Raw genomic sequence first — 17,556 nt, 5'->3', positions numbered from 1 at the left:
ACCTTAAGGTTGTATGATACAGCCTCCTAGTAAGCAATATAAAGAAAAAACCTGTCCCCACTTTAACAATTCCCATTTGTAATACTCTCAACTTACATTATTTATGTATGTGGCTAAGTAAAGGCTCATTCACAACTTCCGTTTACTTCTGAATCGGAACAAACATCAATTGGGTTTTCTGCGGACTGACATTTGTTCAGATTCAACAGCAGACAGCGGGATTTTCCTGGGGAAAGCGGTGGGACGGAAGGAAAACCTCTTGGAGCCGTGCCCAGAAATCATGGGACAAATGGAAGAAATCACAGAACCCAGAAGTGTGAATGAGCCCTAAGTTCCATAACCACTTATCCCTGTTAAATAGCAGCAACAAAAGTACTTGCAAGGAATGTGTACCATCTAGCCAACTTTAAATCTTGGATGTCTAAACGGTATTGGTGAGAGGGACATTGAGCACATGCGTGTGAATAAAGCTAAGTTATGAGTTCTTTGGTAGGAAGAATGGGAAAGGTTGTGGAATGAAAGGATAAAATTTACAGCCTGTAATGCTTTGAAAGAGAATATGATGAAAATGATGTATAGATGGTATATTACACCAGTGAAATTAGCTAAAATGTATAAGACAAATAATAAATGTTGGAAATGTAAAAGAAAAAGAAGGAACATTTTATCATATGTGGTGGGAATGTAAAAAAGTAAAGAACTTCTGGGAAATGATATATAATGAGATGAAAAAGATGTTGAAATATACATTTTTAAAAAAACCAGAAGCATTTTTACTTGGTATTATAGTTCAGGACATTAATAGGCAAGATGTTAAATTGTTTTTATATGCAACAACTGTGGCAAGAGTATTGTTAGCCCAGAAATGGAAACAAGAAGAAATTCCGACGAAAGAAGAATGGCAGACAAAATTAATGGACTATGCAGAATTGGACAAAATGACAGGAAGGATTCGAAACCTGTGGGACCAGAGATTTACATAAGATTGGAAGAAGTATATGAATTATTTGAAGAGCAACTGTAATCAACAAATTACGCTAGTAGGACTACAAGAAGTTTTGTAAGGAGAAATATATGAAGTGTTACAAAGTAGAAAAAGATAGAAATATTGGTTATGAGTTTGAAATATAATAGGGAAGATAAGAAATGCATACTGAGAGATTAGATTGGAAAATTTTCAGACAGGATTGATGGAAGTCAAAAATTTGAATAAGATGTAAAAGTATGTTTAATTACTGTTGAAAATGATACGTTAAAAAAAAACTAATAAATTATATTTATATTTAAAAAAAGATTTCATGCTCGGTACTTGCTGCAAATTTTCATCACAAATCTGATTTTCTTTTGCCATTAATCCTGTTCTGAGAATAACAGAGCTGGATGGCATCATGAGAGTCATCTAATCCAACCCCCCTGTAACGCAGGAATCTTTTGCCCAATATGCGGCTCAGGCCCCTGAGATTAAGAGTCTCATGCTCTACTGACGGAGCTATCTATGGTGATAAAACACACGTACTGGAGAATTCTCTCTTTGTTCATTCTTCTTCCTTTCATAGGCTAGATCAGGGGACACAAATATAGAGCCTGCAGGCACCAGCATACAAAACCTGGCAGTACCTCATATGGTACCCATAATAGGCCTCAGTAAAAGATCCCCTCAAAATTTGCAATGCATGAGAGACGGTACGTTCTTCCTGCTCAATTCCTGTTGTCACTGGCCCAGACTTTGCAGCCGCCATTTTGTGTTATGCCCCACACCCCACAAGAGCCGTTTTGTGACTGGCACTCACGACACTTTCTAGAGATTCAAAATGTGCCCACTGGCTCCCAAGGGATGGGTGACCCCTGGGGTAGACTGAGTTATACCTCACTGAAATCACCGAGTGGCCCCTTATTGGCAGTTAAATTGGTGGAAATGGCCATCATTTTTATGATGGATGGTGTCTGTGGGTAGGCAATACTTGCATATCTACAAGAGGGCGCATTGCACCCCACTGGAGGATTGTGGTCAGTGAAGGCAGAGACACCCATAGTCCGGGGGGAAAGGCAGGTTTCCCCCTCGCTGCAACAAGTGTTCTTTTTCACACAAGAATGTATGACAAACATGTCTGGAAGCGGCTGGAGGATGGATGGCGGCTAACAGATTGAGGTTGAGGTTGACAAGACTGAAGTACTGTTTTTGGGGGACAGAAGGTGGGCAGGTGTGGGGGACTCCCTGGTCCTGAATGGGGTAACTGTGCCCCTGAAGGACCAGGTGCGCAGCCTGGGAGTCATTTCGGACTCACAGCTGTCCATGGAGGTGCAGGTCAATTCTGTGTATAGGGAAGCTGTCTACCAGCTCCATCTGGTACACAGGCTGAGACCCTATGTGCCTGCAGAGTGGTGCATGCTCTGGTTATCTCTCGCTTGGACTACTGCAATGCGCTCTACGTGGGGCTACCTTTGAAGGTGACCCGGAAACTACAACTAATCCAGAATGCGGCAGCTAGACTGGTGACTGGGAGCGGCTGCCGAGACCACATAACACCGGTCTTGAAAGATCTACACTGGCTCCCAGTACATTTCCGAGCACAATTCAAAGTGTTGGTGCGGACCTTTAAAGCCCTAAACGGCCTCAGTCCAGTATACCTGAAGGAGCGTCTCCACCCCCATCGTTATGCCCGGACACTGAGGTCCAGCACCGAGGGCTTTCTGGCGGTTCCCTCGCTGCGAGAAGCCAAGTTACAGGGAACTAGGCAGAGGGCCTTCTCGGTAGTGGCGCCCACCCTGTGGAACGCCCTCCCACCAGATGTCAAAGAGAAAAACAACTATAGTACCAGACTTTTAGAAGACATCTGATGGAAGCCCTGTTTAGGGAAGCTTTTAATGTTTGACGCACTATTGTATTTTAATATTTTGTTGGAAGCCGCCCAGAGTGGCTGGGGAAATCCAGCCAGATGGGTGGGGTATAAATATTTTAAAAATATTATTATTATTATTATTATTATTATTATTATTCACTTGTAGGGAACAAAGGGGAAAGGGAGTACTTGGAGACACCACTGTTTAATTTGCTCTCTGCCCCTGATAGCTCCAACCATTGGGAATCAATTCAGCTCCTATCCACAAAGTCCCATTCTGGGTTCTTCTGTGTTAATCACACCAGAATGTGCTGGAAATGTGACTGACTTTTCAATTGAGAGGTACGAAATATAAACTCTTAAGAGTTGTTTGGATAGGCTGGCTGAATGACTTAAATCCTTTCCCAAGCCCCAGAGATATGCATCACTTTATCCAAAAATTCTCAGCAGCATTTTCTTGACTTGCAGATGCTAAAAATGTTTCAATGGCTTTTCACTTGATAGGAATCATTTGGGAGATTAAAGTGGAAAAAATTATTTCTAGGTAAGAGTGCTTGTCTGTTCGGGCACTGATGCCAATCTCATTCAAACACTCCATTGTAAAGTAAACGTAGACTACATTTTCTCCCCATTAAAAGGCGGTTGACATTCAGCTGCTATTTAAGTTACAAAAGTCTGGTCTGGGGAGAAACTGGGTCCTTTTAAATACTATGGGACAGAACTGTAAAACCACACTTCTGATGGGCTTAATGGGAAGAAATTCTTGATCACTCATTGGACAAGAAAAGTGATTGGATGAGGTTGGATTCCACTCAAATCTGACTGGCTGAAGGACAGGCTGGCTGCAAAATAAATGAAGCTATTCTACTAGTCTTGCGGGGGGGGGGGGGGCAGAGAGAAAGAAGAAGACAAGAATGAAGAAGACAAGAATAAAGAAGACAGGAGAGTGAGACAGCCAAGAAGAACAAGTTGAGAGAGGAGGCAGAAGCAGGTGGAAGACAGGCAAGGGACTATTAAGAGCCTAGAGAAAACTGAAAATTTGGTTTGTCTCACTGGGAAATGATTTATAATGAATTGAAAAAAATGTTTCAAATTACTCCTCTCCCCCCCCCCCCAAAAAACCCTGAGTCCTTTCTGTTGAGGATAATTTAGACCGAAATTCCCAGGTGTCAGAAAAGGCTATTTATGTATGCAACAACTGCAGCCCGTGTTTCGTTAGCCCGAAAAGGGAAAGTGAGCAAGGTCCCAACTAAAGAAGACTGGCAACTTAAGTTGACAGAATATACACAACTTGCAGACTTAACATATAGAAAAAAAAGCAAGAAGAACATATGTTTAAAGAAGACTGGAGTATATGGAAAATAACTGTGTACAGCTGAAAATGCTGGCAGGATTAAAATCAATTCAACAGTGTAAATAATTTTTGACGGATGTAATAATGGAAAACCGATTGGAACAATTTTTGTAAAATATGCAAGGATGTAAGATATGCAAAATGAACCATGGAAAGAGAAGAAGGGAAGTCATTGATATTTTAAAGTATGTAAAATGTTTATTTGAAATGGTAAAACAGAAAATTTAATAAAAATTATATAAAGGAAATATAGTCTGTCTCAAAAGAGCTGAATCACTGGCTTATGCCGAAGACTTGGCAGTGATGCCATATAAAGGCATTAAGCAAGTGAGAGGGATTCAGCAAGGAGCTTCTGGAGCTGACCAGAGTGAGAACTGTCTGCAAGTCTGGCTCAGAGGAAACCGGCTGAAGTCTACGGTGCCTGGTGGTGAGATTTAGGGGGGAAAGTGGAATATCAATTAAATGGGTTAGGAGCTACACTTTACTAGGCAGCCATACCCAAACTTCTGTAACTGTCACTTGAAGACACTGTAACCTCAATTTAGCAAACATAAGTAAGAAATAGGACCCAGCTGAATTTGCCTTATTTTACATTTATAGTTTCTGATAGGTAAATAACACCTTTTTTACTTTTATATACTTTTACTTATAATAAGTGTGCCTAGCTGGTTTTAGGCCATGTCTATAATACCACAGCTACTGGGTTGTAGATGAAGGCTTTAAGAAACAGGATAATATAAATATATGGCAGTTAGGTTTTGAATTTATGGACAATGGTGGGAGTAAATTAGGAATCCCTCGTTTCACATGCATCAGTGAATCGGCAAAAATGAATAGAAGGCAGGCTCCCCACCTATAAAGTAGGGTGACTTATCACAATCACCAAGTTAAAGGTAAAGGGACCCCTGACCATTAGGTCCAGTCGTGACCGACTCTGGCATTGTGGCGCTCATCTCGCTTTATTGGCCGAGGAAGCCGGTGTATGGCTTCCGGGTCATGTGGCCAACATGACTAAGCCACTTCTGGCGAACCAGAGTAGCGCACAGGAACACCGTTTACCTTCCCACCAGAGCGGTACCTATTTATCTACTTGAACTTTAACATGCTTTCGAACTGCTAGGTTGGCAGGAGCAGGGACTGAGCAACGGGAGCTCACCCCGTCGCGGGGATTCAAACCGCCGACCTTCTGATCGGCAAGTCCTAGGCTCTGTGGTTTAACCCACAGCGCCACTCGCATCCCTTTTAATTACCAAGTTAGGTGGCCCTAAAAGGGACAAATTCACAGGGGGAAAGGCTATAATTGGCTATCAGTCCTGTTTTCGCGCGTGGCGCTGTGGTCTAAACCACAGAGCCTAGGGCTTGCTGATCGGAAGGTCAGTGGTTCAAATCCCCGCGATGGGGTGAGCTCCTGTTGCTCAGTCCCAGCTCCTGCCAACCTAGCAGTTTGAAAGCACCTCAAAGTGCAAGTAGATAAATAGGTACCGCTCCGGTGGGAAGGTAAACAGTGTTTCCCTGCGCTACTCTGGTTCGCCAGAAGCGGATTAGTCATGGACAAATGCCGGCTCCCTTGGCCTATAAAGCAAGATGAGCACGCAATCCCAGAGCCGTCTGTCACTGGACCCAACGGTCAGGGGTACCTTTACCTTTTTACCTCCAAGATGAGCATTAGCATGCGGCTGAATCCCAAGTGATGAGGAAACAAGATGCTGAACTAGGCAGCTTTGCCCCAATTCAGCAGGGCATTCTTGTGTTCTTAATAGGCTCGCCACATCTGCATGGCCCGTGTTTTCACGTTCAGAGCACATAATTTAAAAGCACCACTTTCTAAAAATGAGTTTAGGAATAATGGACAGTGGTTTGGAGACTGCAGCTTAGGGGTCACCGACACAGAGCCTATGGGAGGTCCCCTTGAGTTGTTCCCCTGGCACCCACAAAGCCTCTGAGTGCCTCCCCACTCATTGCCCCCTAGTCATCTTGCGGTAAGAGTGGTTACCCTTTTCTCAATACCTTTTGTACTGAAATGTACATACAGTTGGGGAAAACACTTCATCTTTCAGCTCTTTGTGTTTCACAAGGCTCAGTGAACTGCACTGGATCCAGCTTTTACCCAGATTCCTTGGAAATGCAAATTGTATGTGCATGTACTTTCTCTCTTTCTGTCTCTTGGGAGTGGAGGTTGGTCTGGGGGAGAGAAGTGACCGGAAGGGTGTTGTCCATGCCCCTCACTCAAAAGTGTGCCCACAGGCCTGCCCAAATATGCCCACAGACTTGATCCACAAACATTTGTATTCAATAGACCCACAGCCCCGGCAGGACACTGTGTTTTGTAATGGTTTGTGTCCACAAACCATTTTTTTGGTAAGCATGTCTTAGTCTAAAGTTTTCTACCTTCAGGGAGCCTTTTCCAGATCAACTTGTTTTGCCATGGCTGCCTTGTGCACTGTCAATAATTCCAGGTCACATTCCAAGGATCACATTCAGTTCATAAAGGGAAGCAATTGGGCATAACTGGTTAGCTGCGTGACTGTAAACCAAAAGGTTGGTGGTTCACCAACCGATGTCTGTCTTTAGGGAAAGGCCAAAGCTCAGTGGAGGTTCCGTCTCTGGCATCACTAGGTAGGGCTGGGAACGGCCTCTGCCTGAAGGCCTGAGCTAGGTCAATCAATGCTCTGATTCATATGTAAGTCAGCTTTCTGTGTTTCTCCCTAATGGCCAGATCCATAGGTTTTCACTGTTGACCCATGTCAATTGAGAGCATGGCTTAGAAGAGATCTAAAGGTACTTTGAAGCTGCACATTCTGTGGGAAGAGAAGATAATTATGGCCAAGCTGTCTTCGACTGGTGAGTTTCCTTACTGAAGAGCCTCAACGAGCTTCCAAGGTTCCCTGAAACACGTTTTCAAATCCACGGTCCCATCTCATTAGTCTGATGATTCACAGCCAACATCAGAATCATGACATGAAGTAAAAGATGGATCACAGCAGGGCTTTCTAAGCCATATTTTGAGATCTTTGGGAAAGGCCTTCTTGACTGTGTAGCATCTACCTGCATTCTCAGCAGTGGTGCCCCAATTATGGAATTCCCTGGCCCTCCAAGCGGTGCAGCAAGAAAATCACTAGCACACTTGCAAAGCTATGCAGGGCTTTGTACTGTTTCAAATAGAATGGAGGACCGTGTGTTGAGATTCCGGCATTGCAGGTTTGGACTTGATGACCCTCAAATTCCCTTCCTACCCTACAAGTCTATGTTTCTATGCTTCCCTTCTCAGGTGCAGTTGGGCACCAATGAGCAGCGGCGTAGCGTGGGTTGTCAGCACCCGGGGCAAGGCAAGTAATTTGCGCCCCCTAACCCAGGGCAAGGCAGGTAATTTGGGCCCCCTAACCCCTAACCTGCCGCCACTGCCAGCTTCTTCTTGCTGCTGCCTGGTCTGGTCTGGTGTGGTTCTCTCCCGCGCTCAGTGCTGCGCTGGGTGGCCGCTGCACTGTCCCTCCCCCAGATAGTCCCTCGCTCTCTCTCCGCACCGCACGCCTGGCACCCACCCCCTTCACAGTGGGCGGCGACCCAGCGGCTCGGATCGGATTCGCACAGCCAGCACTGCAGAGAGAGTGAGCCAGGTAGGGGCAGAGAGCTGCGAGTGCGAGCGCGCCCCCCCAGATGTTGCGCCCGGTGCGGCCGCCCCCCCTGCACCCCCCACGCTACGCCACTGCCAATGAGGATGAGTTTTTCAGCACACTTTTTTGCTCAAGCTTTTGTGGGAGTCCCTGCGGAGCTGCTGCATTTTATTTGTCGTTATAGAGTTAATATGCATCAGTCAGTGGCAGAGTTTTCCTCTGTGCATCAGGAAGGCCTCTGGCAGCAACCTCACTCTCCCCGCCCTGGTGGAGGAGGAAGTTAAAGAAACTTATGGCCCCTCAGCTGCCTACCCAGGGAGCAAGGAATTGCCCCTCAGGGTTGCGGCCAAAGCTAATCCTACTCTGAGTAGGCCTATCTATGTTAATGAACATAACTAACTTGGGCTCAATATTTTCAATGGATCTCTGAGTAGAACTTAGCTGGAAACAACCCTACATCTCCTGTGTCTTATTAGTGAGATAAATAATAGTTAAAGGTAAAGGTAAAGGGACCCCTGACCATTAGGTCCAGTTGTGACCGACTCTGGGGTTGCGGCGCTCATCTCGCTTTACTGGCCGAGGGAGCCAGCGTACAGCTTCCGGGTCATGTGGCCAGCATGACTAAGCCGCTTCTGGCGAACCAGAGCAGCGCACGGAAACACCGTTTACCTTCCCGCCGGAGCGGTACCTATTTATCTACTTGCACTTTGACGTGCTTTCGAACTGCTAGGTGGGCAGGAGCAGGGACCAAGCAACGGGAGCTCACCCCGTCGCGGGGATTCGAACCGCCGACCTTCTGATCGGCAAGTCCTAGCTCTGTGGTTTAACCCACAGTGCGACCCGCGTCCCTTAAATAATAGTTAATGCTACGTAAATAAGTTTTCGGAGCTCTGGTGCTTTTTTGCTAGACGTTTTCCACACGGTAAGACGGGCACCACTAAGGAATATACTACTAATCCCAATAATTGTAGTGATCCATTAACATGTGCTTTGCTCCAGCTTCTCCTTCCACGGGCTGCCCAGGGGAGATCAATTTGGGGCCATTCACAGAATCATGGAGGAGTTGGAAGGGCCCACAAGGGCCATTTAGTTCAATCTCCTGCAATGCATTGTTGGAAACTAGAGGGAGTCCCTGCCTGATCCAACAGGGCTCTTATTTCCATTTAAAGCACTATCTTAACATTGCCTGATTAAACTGACAGAAGCTCTTCTGATGAAACACTGGGAATCTTACCAAGTGCTACACAATGGGTATAATGCCAGTTAAGAGTTTCACAAATTCAATGATTGTATTTCCCAACAGATGGAAATAGGTTCCCTCTCAGTGCAAGTGCCCTTCTGAAACTAAGTGTTAAGAAAGACTAGCTCTACAAACAGGACCAGAAATCTCAAGTGCTCCTCCTAGCCAGAGCTTCCGTACCATCTGCCTTATGCAACAGAATCATCCAGGTTATATAATGCAACTCGTATTACACGGGGCTGAATCCGACTGCTACTGGACAGCAGTTGCTCAGATTATCAAACAGACATTGACAACACTCTCATACCCTCTCATTTTCCCTATGCGATTGCCTTCACATTTTTAATTACAAAAAAGCATTATGAAACTGTTGACAAACATTCACCTCTGCATTTTCCCTTTGCTCTTCAACAACACAGGAACATCGTATACTTTTTTAATAACAAGTATAGGAATTAATATTCTAGATTACAGAATTAAAATTATAGAATTCCAGTGAAAACAGTGCATTGTGAATAATTAGGAGTCCCACGATACTAAGTGAGGCTTACTCCCTACAAAGTATATTTAGAGTTGCAATTTAAACTTCCCTTAAAAATGTATTTCTCTGTAGCAATTATATCACAGCTCTGTATTTCTTATTCGCAAGCACACACTTTCTCTCACAGAGACACTCATGTGATAAGGAGGGGTTGAAGCAATAGACTGCGTTCAGGAACAAATGTTGAAATAATTATTCGTCTCAGTGTTTAAGTTTAAAATGGTGCAGGTTGACTGCATTAGAATAGTTGATGCTGACTTCGTATATGGGCACACATGTCAAGGCAGGAACCTCTGGACCTGGTCTCCCTCTTCACTGCGGCAGCTAATTGAGCCTAATTGAATCGTCTGCTCCTGCCTCCCACATTTTGTTTTTGGATCAGCACTAAATGGGGACTCCCACCTGCCCCACCCATCCGTAGTAGGCTTTCCTGACAACTAATCTGTTGAAGTGTTCCTAGGGAAGTCAAAAGCTTGCTCAGTACAACACGATCCTACGCTCCTTTCTAGAAGACATGACTGAGTCACATAAAGCAATTAAGTAAAAGCCTGTTACTTTAATTGCAAGAATGCAAAAAAGACCCAGCGCTGACAATTGTTCTCATTAGGCTTGAAGTAACATGAATTACTCATATCAGCGGCAAAAAGGATCATATGACTAATGGATGGGAAAGTGGTTCCACGATCTAGCCCTGAAACATGAAGCAATATGGTTTAATTAAACGTGCAACCACCTCTCCTCATCCTCTAATCCCCAAACGGACAGATATTTACGAGAAGTATTTCCAGGAGAAAATCGCCGTACAATTACAAGGAGGTTTTTGGGGAGCAGAGGGGAAAGCTGAGGAGGAAGATAGTATTGGCAGAAATAATTATGGCAAATGTCACAAAACCATTGATTTACCCTGAAATTGCATCTATATAATATTTGGTTTCCTAATGGCTTTCTGGTAAAGCAGGGCAAAAGCAGATAAAACTGGTTTCCTCATTCCCTGTGTATAATAAAATAAAGTGTCCATCAAACTGATATCCAAAATGTCCATTTTGTGCATTCTTCACAGGCTTAAAAAATGTTTTCTCACTGAAAACTGCTTTGAGCCTAATGGCACAGACAATTTCATTGTCTTTTGGTAGTCATTTAACTTAGGAGGGCGGCTGATACTTTAAGAAGGCAAGGTGGGTTCATTAGAATTGAGGGAATATGGGTAATTGTTTAGGGAAGGTTTGAAGTATAATGAGAAACTTGAATTAAACCAATGATTTATATTGGCCTTTCTCTTGTTGAGTTAAAAAACACACACCCTACAATTTAAATCATTAATTTAAATCAAATTTCCCATCCCACTGGTATGTCATACCTTTCCTAAACAATGATACATACCAACCAGTTAATATAATTACTAAAATAGGTTATATCCAAAGAGAGCATGTAGACTATCTACAAAGTATACTATTATGTATTGATGTGTTCATATATCTATAGCTGAATAAATGAACTTGGTATTTTTATGAATTTTGGGAAATGATACATGTAAATACACCTGCCTATTAAATGGGTAAATGTTCCTTATGTGTGTTAAGCAGCAGTGCATTAGGAATGTTAAATAGAAGTCAATCACGCAGCATGCTCAATGGCCTGTTATAAATGTGAAAAGGTTGTTCAACATTTAAAGTCATTTTAGTAAAACTGAATATATTAAGCAACTTAATCAGTACAATCCTCTGCATGTAATCTCCCTTGAGTTCCATGGGACATTTTTGTACATTAAAGAATACAGTGGTACCTCGGGTTAAGTACTTAATTTGTTCCGGAGGTCCGTTCTTAACCTGAAACTGTTCTTAACCTGAAGCACCACTTTAGCTAATGGGGCCTCCTGCTGCTGCCGTGCAGCCAGAGCACGATTTCTGTTCTCATCCTGAAGCAAAGTTCTTAATCTGAGGTACTAGTTCTGGGTTAGTGGCGTCTGTAACCTGAAGCGTATGTAACCTGAAGCGTATGTAACCCAAGGTACCACTGTACACAGGTCCAAGTGCCCTGAGATTCCAGCACTGAAAAGAAGCACCCTCTGGTGTCTGACATTGGCCAAAGGACTGGGCCACTGGATGTTTTCCGCCCTGCCTTCTAGAAGAACATCATGGCAAGGGGTGGACACCAACTTGCTCCCATCCATCCATCCATCCATCCATCACAGAAGAAGCAGGTGAAGTGAGATTCTTTAACCCCTGCCTGCCAGTTGCCCTGGAACTGCAGAGTCGAAGGAAGCACACTCTGGCCCCATCAGTTGACCAGGCGGACTAAGGGATGATGTTGGGTTGTGTGAGCTTGGGCTGAGTGTTCACACAGGTGTGCACTGCTGCAGTCTGTTGTAAGCCAGCTTGAGGATAATTCACTCAAAAGGTGAGATATAGATATTCCAAAGAAATGAAGCGGATATATAAAGCCCAAACCTTACATAACCTTTTCGGTTATAACAGCCACTTAGTCCTCAAGACTGCCCTTAAAACTTCTAAACAAGGATTCATAATTCGAGAATGAAGCAAACTGAAAAGCTCAGCTGGTGAAAAAAATAGGATTATACAAGAGCACCCAGGTAGACGTAGTCTGCTCTTAGTAATATATAGGATGGCATCTCTTGGAACCAAGAGCTGGATTCCAATATCTGTGATAACTGGCGAAGCCAAGGGCACCTGTCTCAAACCCATCATAAGAATACAGTATGTGTCCTATCGTGCCACAATTATGTCATTTCTATCCTCAAAACATATTTTCCCCAGGGAGAAGTGGTATTTAACTCAGTGGGTGACACCTGACTAAGTCAAACAGAGAAGACCCATTGAAATAAATGGACTCATGTTCCATTGCTTTCAATGGGTTTACTCTAGAGTATGACTTGTTCAGATAACCCCCATACATACATACACACACAACACACACACACAAAATTCAGTTCTAGGAGGCTGTAAGTATTGGTTTAACATGCTGGTATTCAGAGTTAACGTCCACCAAGCTATTATTATTTATTTATTTTTTAAAGTTGTGTGTGTGTGTGTGTGTTGATTTTTTCAATTCTGTTTTAATTTATCTATGTATATGTACATTCTGCATTTGGGGGTGGGAGGAGTCTTTGGAGGTTAACACTGAAGAGGAACACATCCAATGCCTATGCTGGAGCTATTAAAAAGAAAAAATGAAAGGTGCAAAAATGAAAGGATACTATCATGCTCAAAGCCCACCGAAGTGAACAAGATCTGCACAATGCCTTCATTTCAATGGGGCTTGCACAGAACTTCCCACCAGACTGCAACCCAAACAGCTAAGGATGTTCCAAAGGGCATTGTCCTGTCTGTCTTGCTTAGTGATACTGATGTTTGGAAAGCAGGAGGAGGCTCAAGAAAGATCTACAACCTGCATAAGTGCATTGCAATACGCAGTTGTTTAAAACCATTACCTGGAAATATGGGTTTGTAACCATTAGTCAATACCAAATTTAATTTATGACAGAGCGATTAATAAAAAAATATATTTATAGACGGATTTATATACCGCCGTCTCGCAGAACATCAGGATGACATACGACGACAGAAAAACATTTAAAAGCAATACAAATTTTGCATTGGTCTGTGACCACAGCGCACGTTTTCAGGGGAGGATGGGATACAAAGCACATTAAGATCTTGAGGCCATTCACTGGGAGCTAGCCAAGGCAGGTACACCCATTACAGCAACTTTTTTAAAAAAGAAATAAATGGGTGCGTGGATTTTCTTACCAAAATCCCTTCCCACCACATCCCAAAAACATTTTTCATGAAACAACATAGCAGAGGAATTGTTGCTGTCTCTGTTTTGAAGACCGTATATCTGACTTTGGTTGCAATCCTATCCCTGCTTACTTGGGTGTAAATCCCACTAAACTCATCCAAATGTATATGCATAGGATTGGGTTGCACATATAGATATACATGAAACATATATGTGATTATACACAAACAGGGAGACAAATATATATAAAAGGGGTCTCCTGCATATTTAGTCAAGATTACAAAGAGCCAGAAGGCTGGATTGGGGAGGCAGCTTAGATCTGGCAAGGTGGTAGCTTTATCTAGCTTAGGCTTCAGTTGATACCCATTCATTTCAGCAGACACCTCAAGAGCTTGGGGTTTATTATACACAAGAACTGTGGTGCTCCTTGCTTTGTCTCACATATCCGTACAATCTTAAGCGGGGCTGCAGAGGCTCTGCTTTGAAGCCATAGGCTTCATTTCATAACATCACATCTCCACGCAGCACCACAATATAGATAGCTGTGTCAGGCTGTGAGACCGCTTTAAAACATCAAAAATGCTTTTCTGGATCAGAGCAAAGAACACACTGTGCCTCCATTTGTGTGAGCACTTGACCAGCCAGTCCTGGAATTAATTGCTCCCAGAATCTGACTCTTAGTCACTGGCAAACTTGGTCTCCATCAATGTGCTGTATTTCCCTTTTTAGCCAACAGATGTACCGTAGTCGCTATCGTGTCATCTTGTAGCAAGGGACTGCCTACGTTACTGTTCTATATGACAAAATTCTTCTGCCAGTCAATTTGTCACTGGATGACTCAAAAGTTCCAGTTCTGGGAGAGGGAGAATAACTCAGTTTTACTCACGCTCTCCAGATAATTCTGAATTTTATAAATCTTGGCTTTGCATGTCTGCTCCCCAAAGTCACCTTTTGTGGGGGACTCCTGGGCACCTTCTGTGGCCTGCAAAGGGTCGCTTACACCGTGCTGGGTTGCTGACTGCTGGATTCTACAGAGCCTCTTAGAATACGAATCTCTCCTACTCAGCCCACAGAATACTACAGAGCAGTCATCCTCTTCCATTTACACAAAGATTTGGGGGCCAGAACCACCTCCCCCATCTTTGAGAAAGTGGTTAGGATGCCTGCCTGCCCCCCCCCCCCCCCGCCAGCGCTAGAGTTTGGCAAAAGGTTTTCTACACACCCTTTGGGGGAGTGGGGTGGGGAGTTGGGCAGGGCTTGTTTGAGGTCCAGAAATATTTTTTGTAAGTGCTCAGTGTGTGGCCCAAGATGGGCATCCCAGTATCCTCACCAGTATTCCAGCAGAGGATGCTGGGGCACAACTGAGCATCATCCCAGAGGTGCACTCCAGCATCCTCTGAGACACTATAAGGTATGAAATAACCAATCTGCTGCTCTCCAGGTGTTGCAGGACTAAAACTCTGGGACGAAAGGGCTGCTGGGCGTTGGAATTCCAACATCTGGAGAGCATTGGCTACCCCTTTTGTAAGGGATCTCTTGAATAAGGCTCACAGCATGGGATAGTTGTGTCTGCACGTCCTTTTAAGAAGAAACAACCGAACAAGACAGGAGGGACTTGGATAAGTGGTGCTCCTCTGACCAATTTTTTAGCCCCTTACACCTCCTTTAATATTTAAGAGGCAAAAGTTGGGAAGTCACAGATCGCCCACATCATGTGTGGTTTGGTATTCAGCCACGTGGCTAATGCAGTGCAGCAAAATGGCAGCGCAGGAGGAGATGGATTTGAGACAAGCCTAGGCCTTTGCTCCAGAACACCCCCTTCAACGCCAAAGCTCAGCGAGAGAAAGGGACCAGAGTCACAGAGGGAGCCAGCTGGCCAAATATTAGCAGGGGGGAGAGGTTCAGGGGTGTTTCAACCACAGCCGGGCTGGGTGCCACCCAAGGCCTCTCAGTGGGCCAGGACCCACTGCTTCTCGGCCTAGAGAGCCCCCACCCAAGACTCCCCCCCCCACCAGGAGACCCTTCCTTCCTTACCTGCCCTTTCACAAGGCTGGCGGCAAACTGGCGCATGACGGCCTCGACGGTGTAGGCGCTGGACCAGCCCCGGGGGGTGAGGAGCTCCATGCAGATGGCGCCGCCGTCCAGGACGTAGCCGTTCTCCAGACGTGGGCTGAGCACCCGCATGAAGGGCGGCGCGAAGGGGAAGTTGTCCGGGAAGGTGAGGTTGAGCAAGATGTACTCGGTGTTGGTCTCCTTCATGTCCTGCCACAGCACCGAGTCCTTGTCCACCTGGTGCAGCTTCACGTTCCAGTCGAAGAGGCTCTCGTCCACCAGCTCCACCGAGATGAAGCGGTCGCTCAAGCGCGCGATGTCCTGCAGCTCCTTCATCAGCCGTCGGGTGCGCACTTGCGTGCAGTGCGCCTGCCGGCTGGCTGGCACCAGCGACGGCGGCACCAAGGCCGGGGTGCTGGAGCGCCCAACACTGCCCCCCGACGCCGGGTCCTTGCCCGAGCCAGCCTCCTTGGCGTCGCGCTGCTGCTGCTGTTGCTGTTGCTGCGCTTTCTCTGGCGCGCCGTCGGGGCTCGCCTGTTGCTGCTGCTTGGCCACTTCCAGCACCTTCTTGGGCTTGTTGCGCGCGGGGCTGCTGCCTCGGCTGCTGCTGCAGCTCTCTTTGCCGGGGCTCCCGCAGCCGCTGGCCGGCGTGCCTTGCAGCTGCTGCTGCTGCTTATTCTTCTGGTTGCTTTTGCCCCGCAGCGAGGAGCCTTGCTGGATGCTGCCGCGACGGTGGTGGTGATGGTGGTGGTGATGCTTGGGGTCCTCGGTGTCCCTGTTGTGGATCCGGATGAGCCCGATTTTCCGCAGCAGGGTAGCCATGCTCCCAAGGGCTTTGGCCGCGGGGGTCGTCGGAGGGAAGGAGGGCAAAAGGAGGACGCAGAGACCCGCTACCTGCCCGGGCTAGGCAAGCCAAGCCGCGCACGCCTCGCCTCCCCTCGGGTGGCGAGCAGAGCGCAAACGGTGGGCAGAGGTTTGTGGAGTGGGGAGAATCCGTTCGGAGGGGCGGCGGGAGGAAACAGAAAAGGCAGCGGGGGAAGGGTGGATGTGGCCGGATCCTGCCGCCTGCCCTCGCCTCCGCCGCAGCTGCTCAGGCGCCTCCTCTCAGCAGAGCCGTCGGTGCTGCTGCTGCTGGCAGCATTGCCGCAGTCGAGCCGCTTCTCCCCGGGTCACCAGAGCTCCGCCGCCAGAGCCATGGAATCCCACGTTGGAAAGCGCCGCCACCCCGGCTCCCTCCGCCCACTCCCGACGACACGCTGCTGCTGCTGCTGCAGGAGGCCGCTTCCTTCCACAATAACCTTCAGCTCCGATCGACCAAACCACGCGCGCGCGCACACACAATGGGATCCAGCCGGGCTTGCTCTTGGGGAGGGGGGTGTCTTCTTTCACCCAGTTTTTTTTCTCCACAGCGAGGTGAGATGGTGGCTCTGCCGCATGCGTTTATTTTGCAATTAATTCCCACCCCACCCCTACTACCCACCGTCTGACTTTCCTCTCCTAGGGCACCCGTTTTTTCCCCGGCTGCTTTGCAAGCAGGAACCCTCCGCTTCGGTCTTTTCTCCGGCCGGGGATCCGGCGCAGGCGAGGCTAATACCGGAGCGAAGCCGTTCGTGCGCACCGGTGGGGGAGAAGATGGAGACGGCTCCCCCCTCCCCAGCCAAGGCGACCCCCCACCCCCACGCCGGCGAAGCGAGGGCGCTGACCTTCCGCTCGCCTCCTCGCGGCTGCAGGCTTTTGGGGAGCCCCCGTCAGCTGCGCGCGGCGCCTCCTTCTGCCTTGCAGGCTGCCCCGCGACTCTGCAGCGGATCTGACATTGCGGGGGGGGGGGGGGGAGGGAGGCGGAGAGGGAGGCAGAGGAGGAGAGAAAAAAAACCCCGGTTAAAGCCCGCCTACTATTCTGTATCCGCAAGAAGAGGAGGGCCGGGCCAGGCAGATGCTCACGTGGTGGCAACCTGGGTCCCTACTGGTTGGAGAATGGGGATGGGGGGGAGAAGCTGGAATTATGTGGTTCTTGGAGGATGGAGGAGGGATGGCTGCTGCTTTTGCAGCAAGCCTCCTCCACCCTTCAGCATCCCCCGCCTCCCCCTCGCCATAGTATAATTCAGGATAATTGCAGGTGCGTGTGAACAAGAGACCTGCAAAATACCAAGGTGGATGTC

The 17,556-nt window shown here is 46.8% G+C and overlaps 1 protein-coding gene across 1 annotated transcript in view; it reads right to left on the bottom strand.

Annotated features, from left to right (window-relative positions):
* The window catches only part of UBE2QL1 (ubiquitin conjugating enzyme E2 QL1), a 33,686-nt gene extending 16,450 nt beyond the window's left edge, over nt 1–17,236 (bottom strand). Inside the window, exon 1 of the mRNA XM_081015001.1 lies at nt 15,380–17,236. Coding sequence (XP_080871127.1) covers nt 15,380–16,219 — 840 coding nt within the window. The 5' untranslated portion in view covers nt 16,220–17,236. The remainder of the gene's footprint in view (nt 1–15,379) is intronic.
* Between the last annotated feature and the right edge of the window lie 320 nt (nt 17,237–17,556).

This window comes from Podarcis pityusensis (genome assembly GCF_964106645.2).
Source record: "Podarcis pityusensis genome assembly, chromosome: 7".
Taxonomy (NCBI): Eukaryota; Metazoa; Chordata; class Lepidosauria; order Squamata; family Lacertidae; genus Podarcis; species Podarcis pityusensis.
This window is presented reverse-complemented; position numbering and strand designations above follow the sequence as displayed.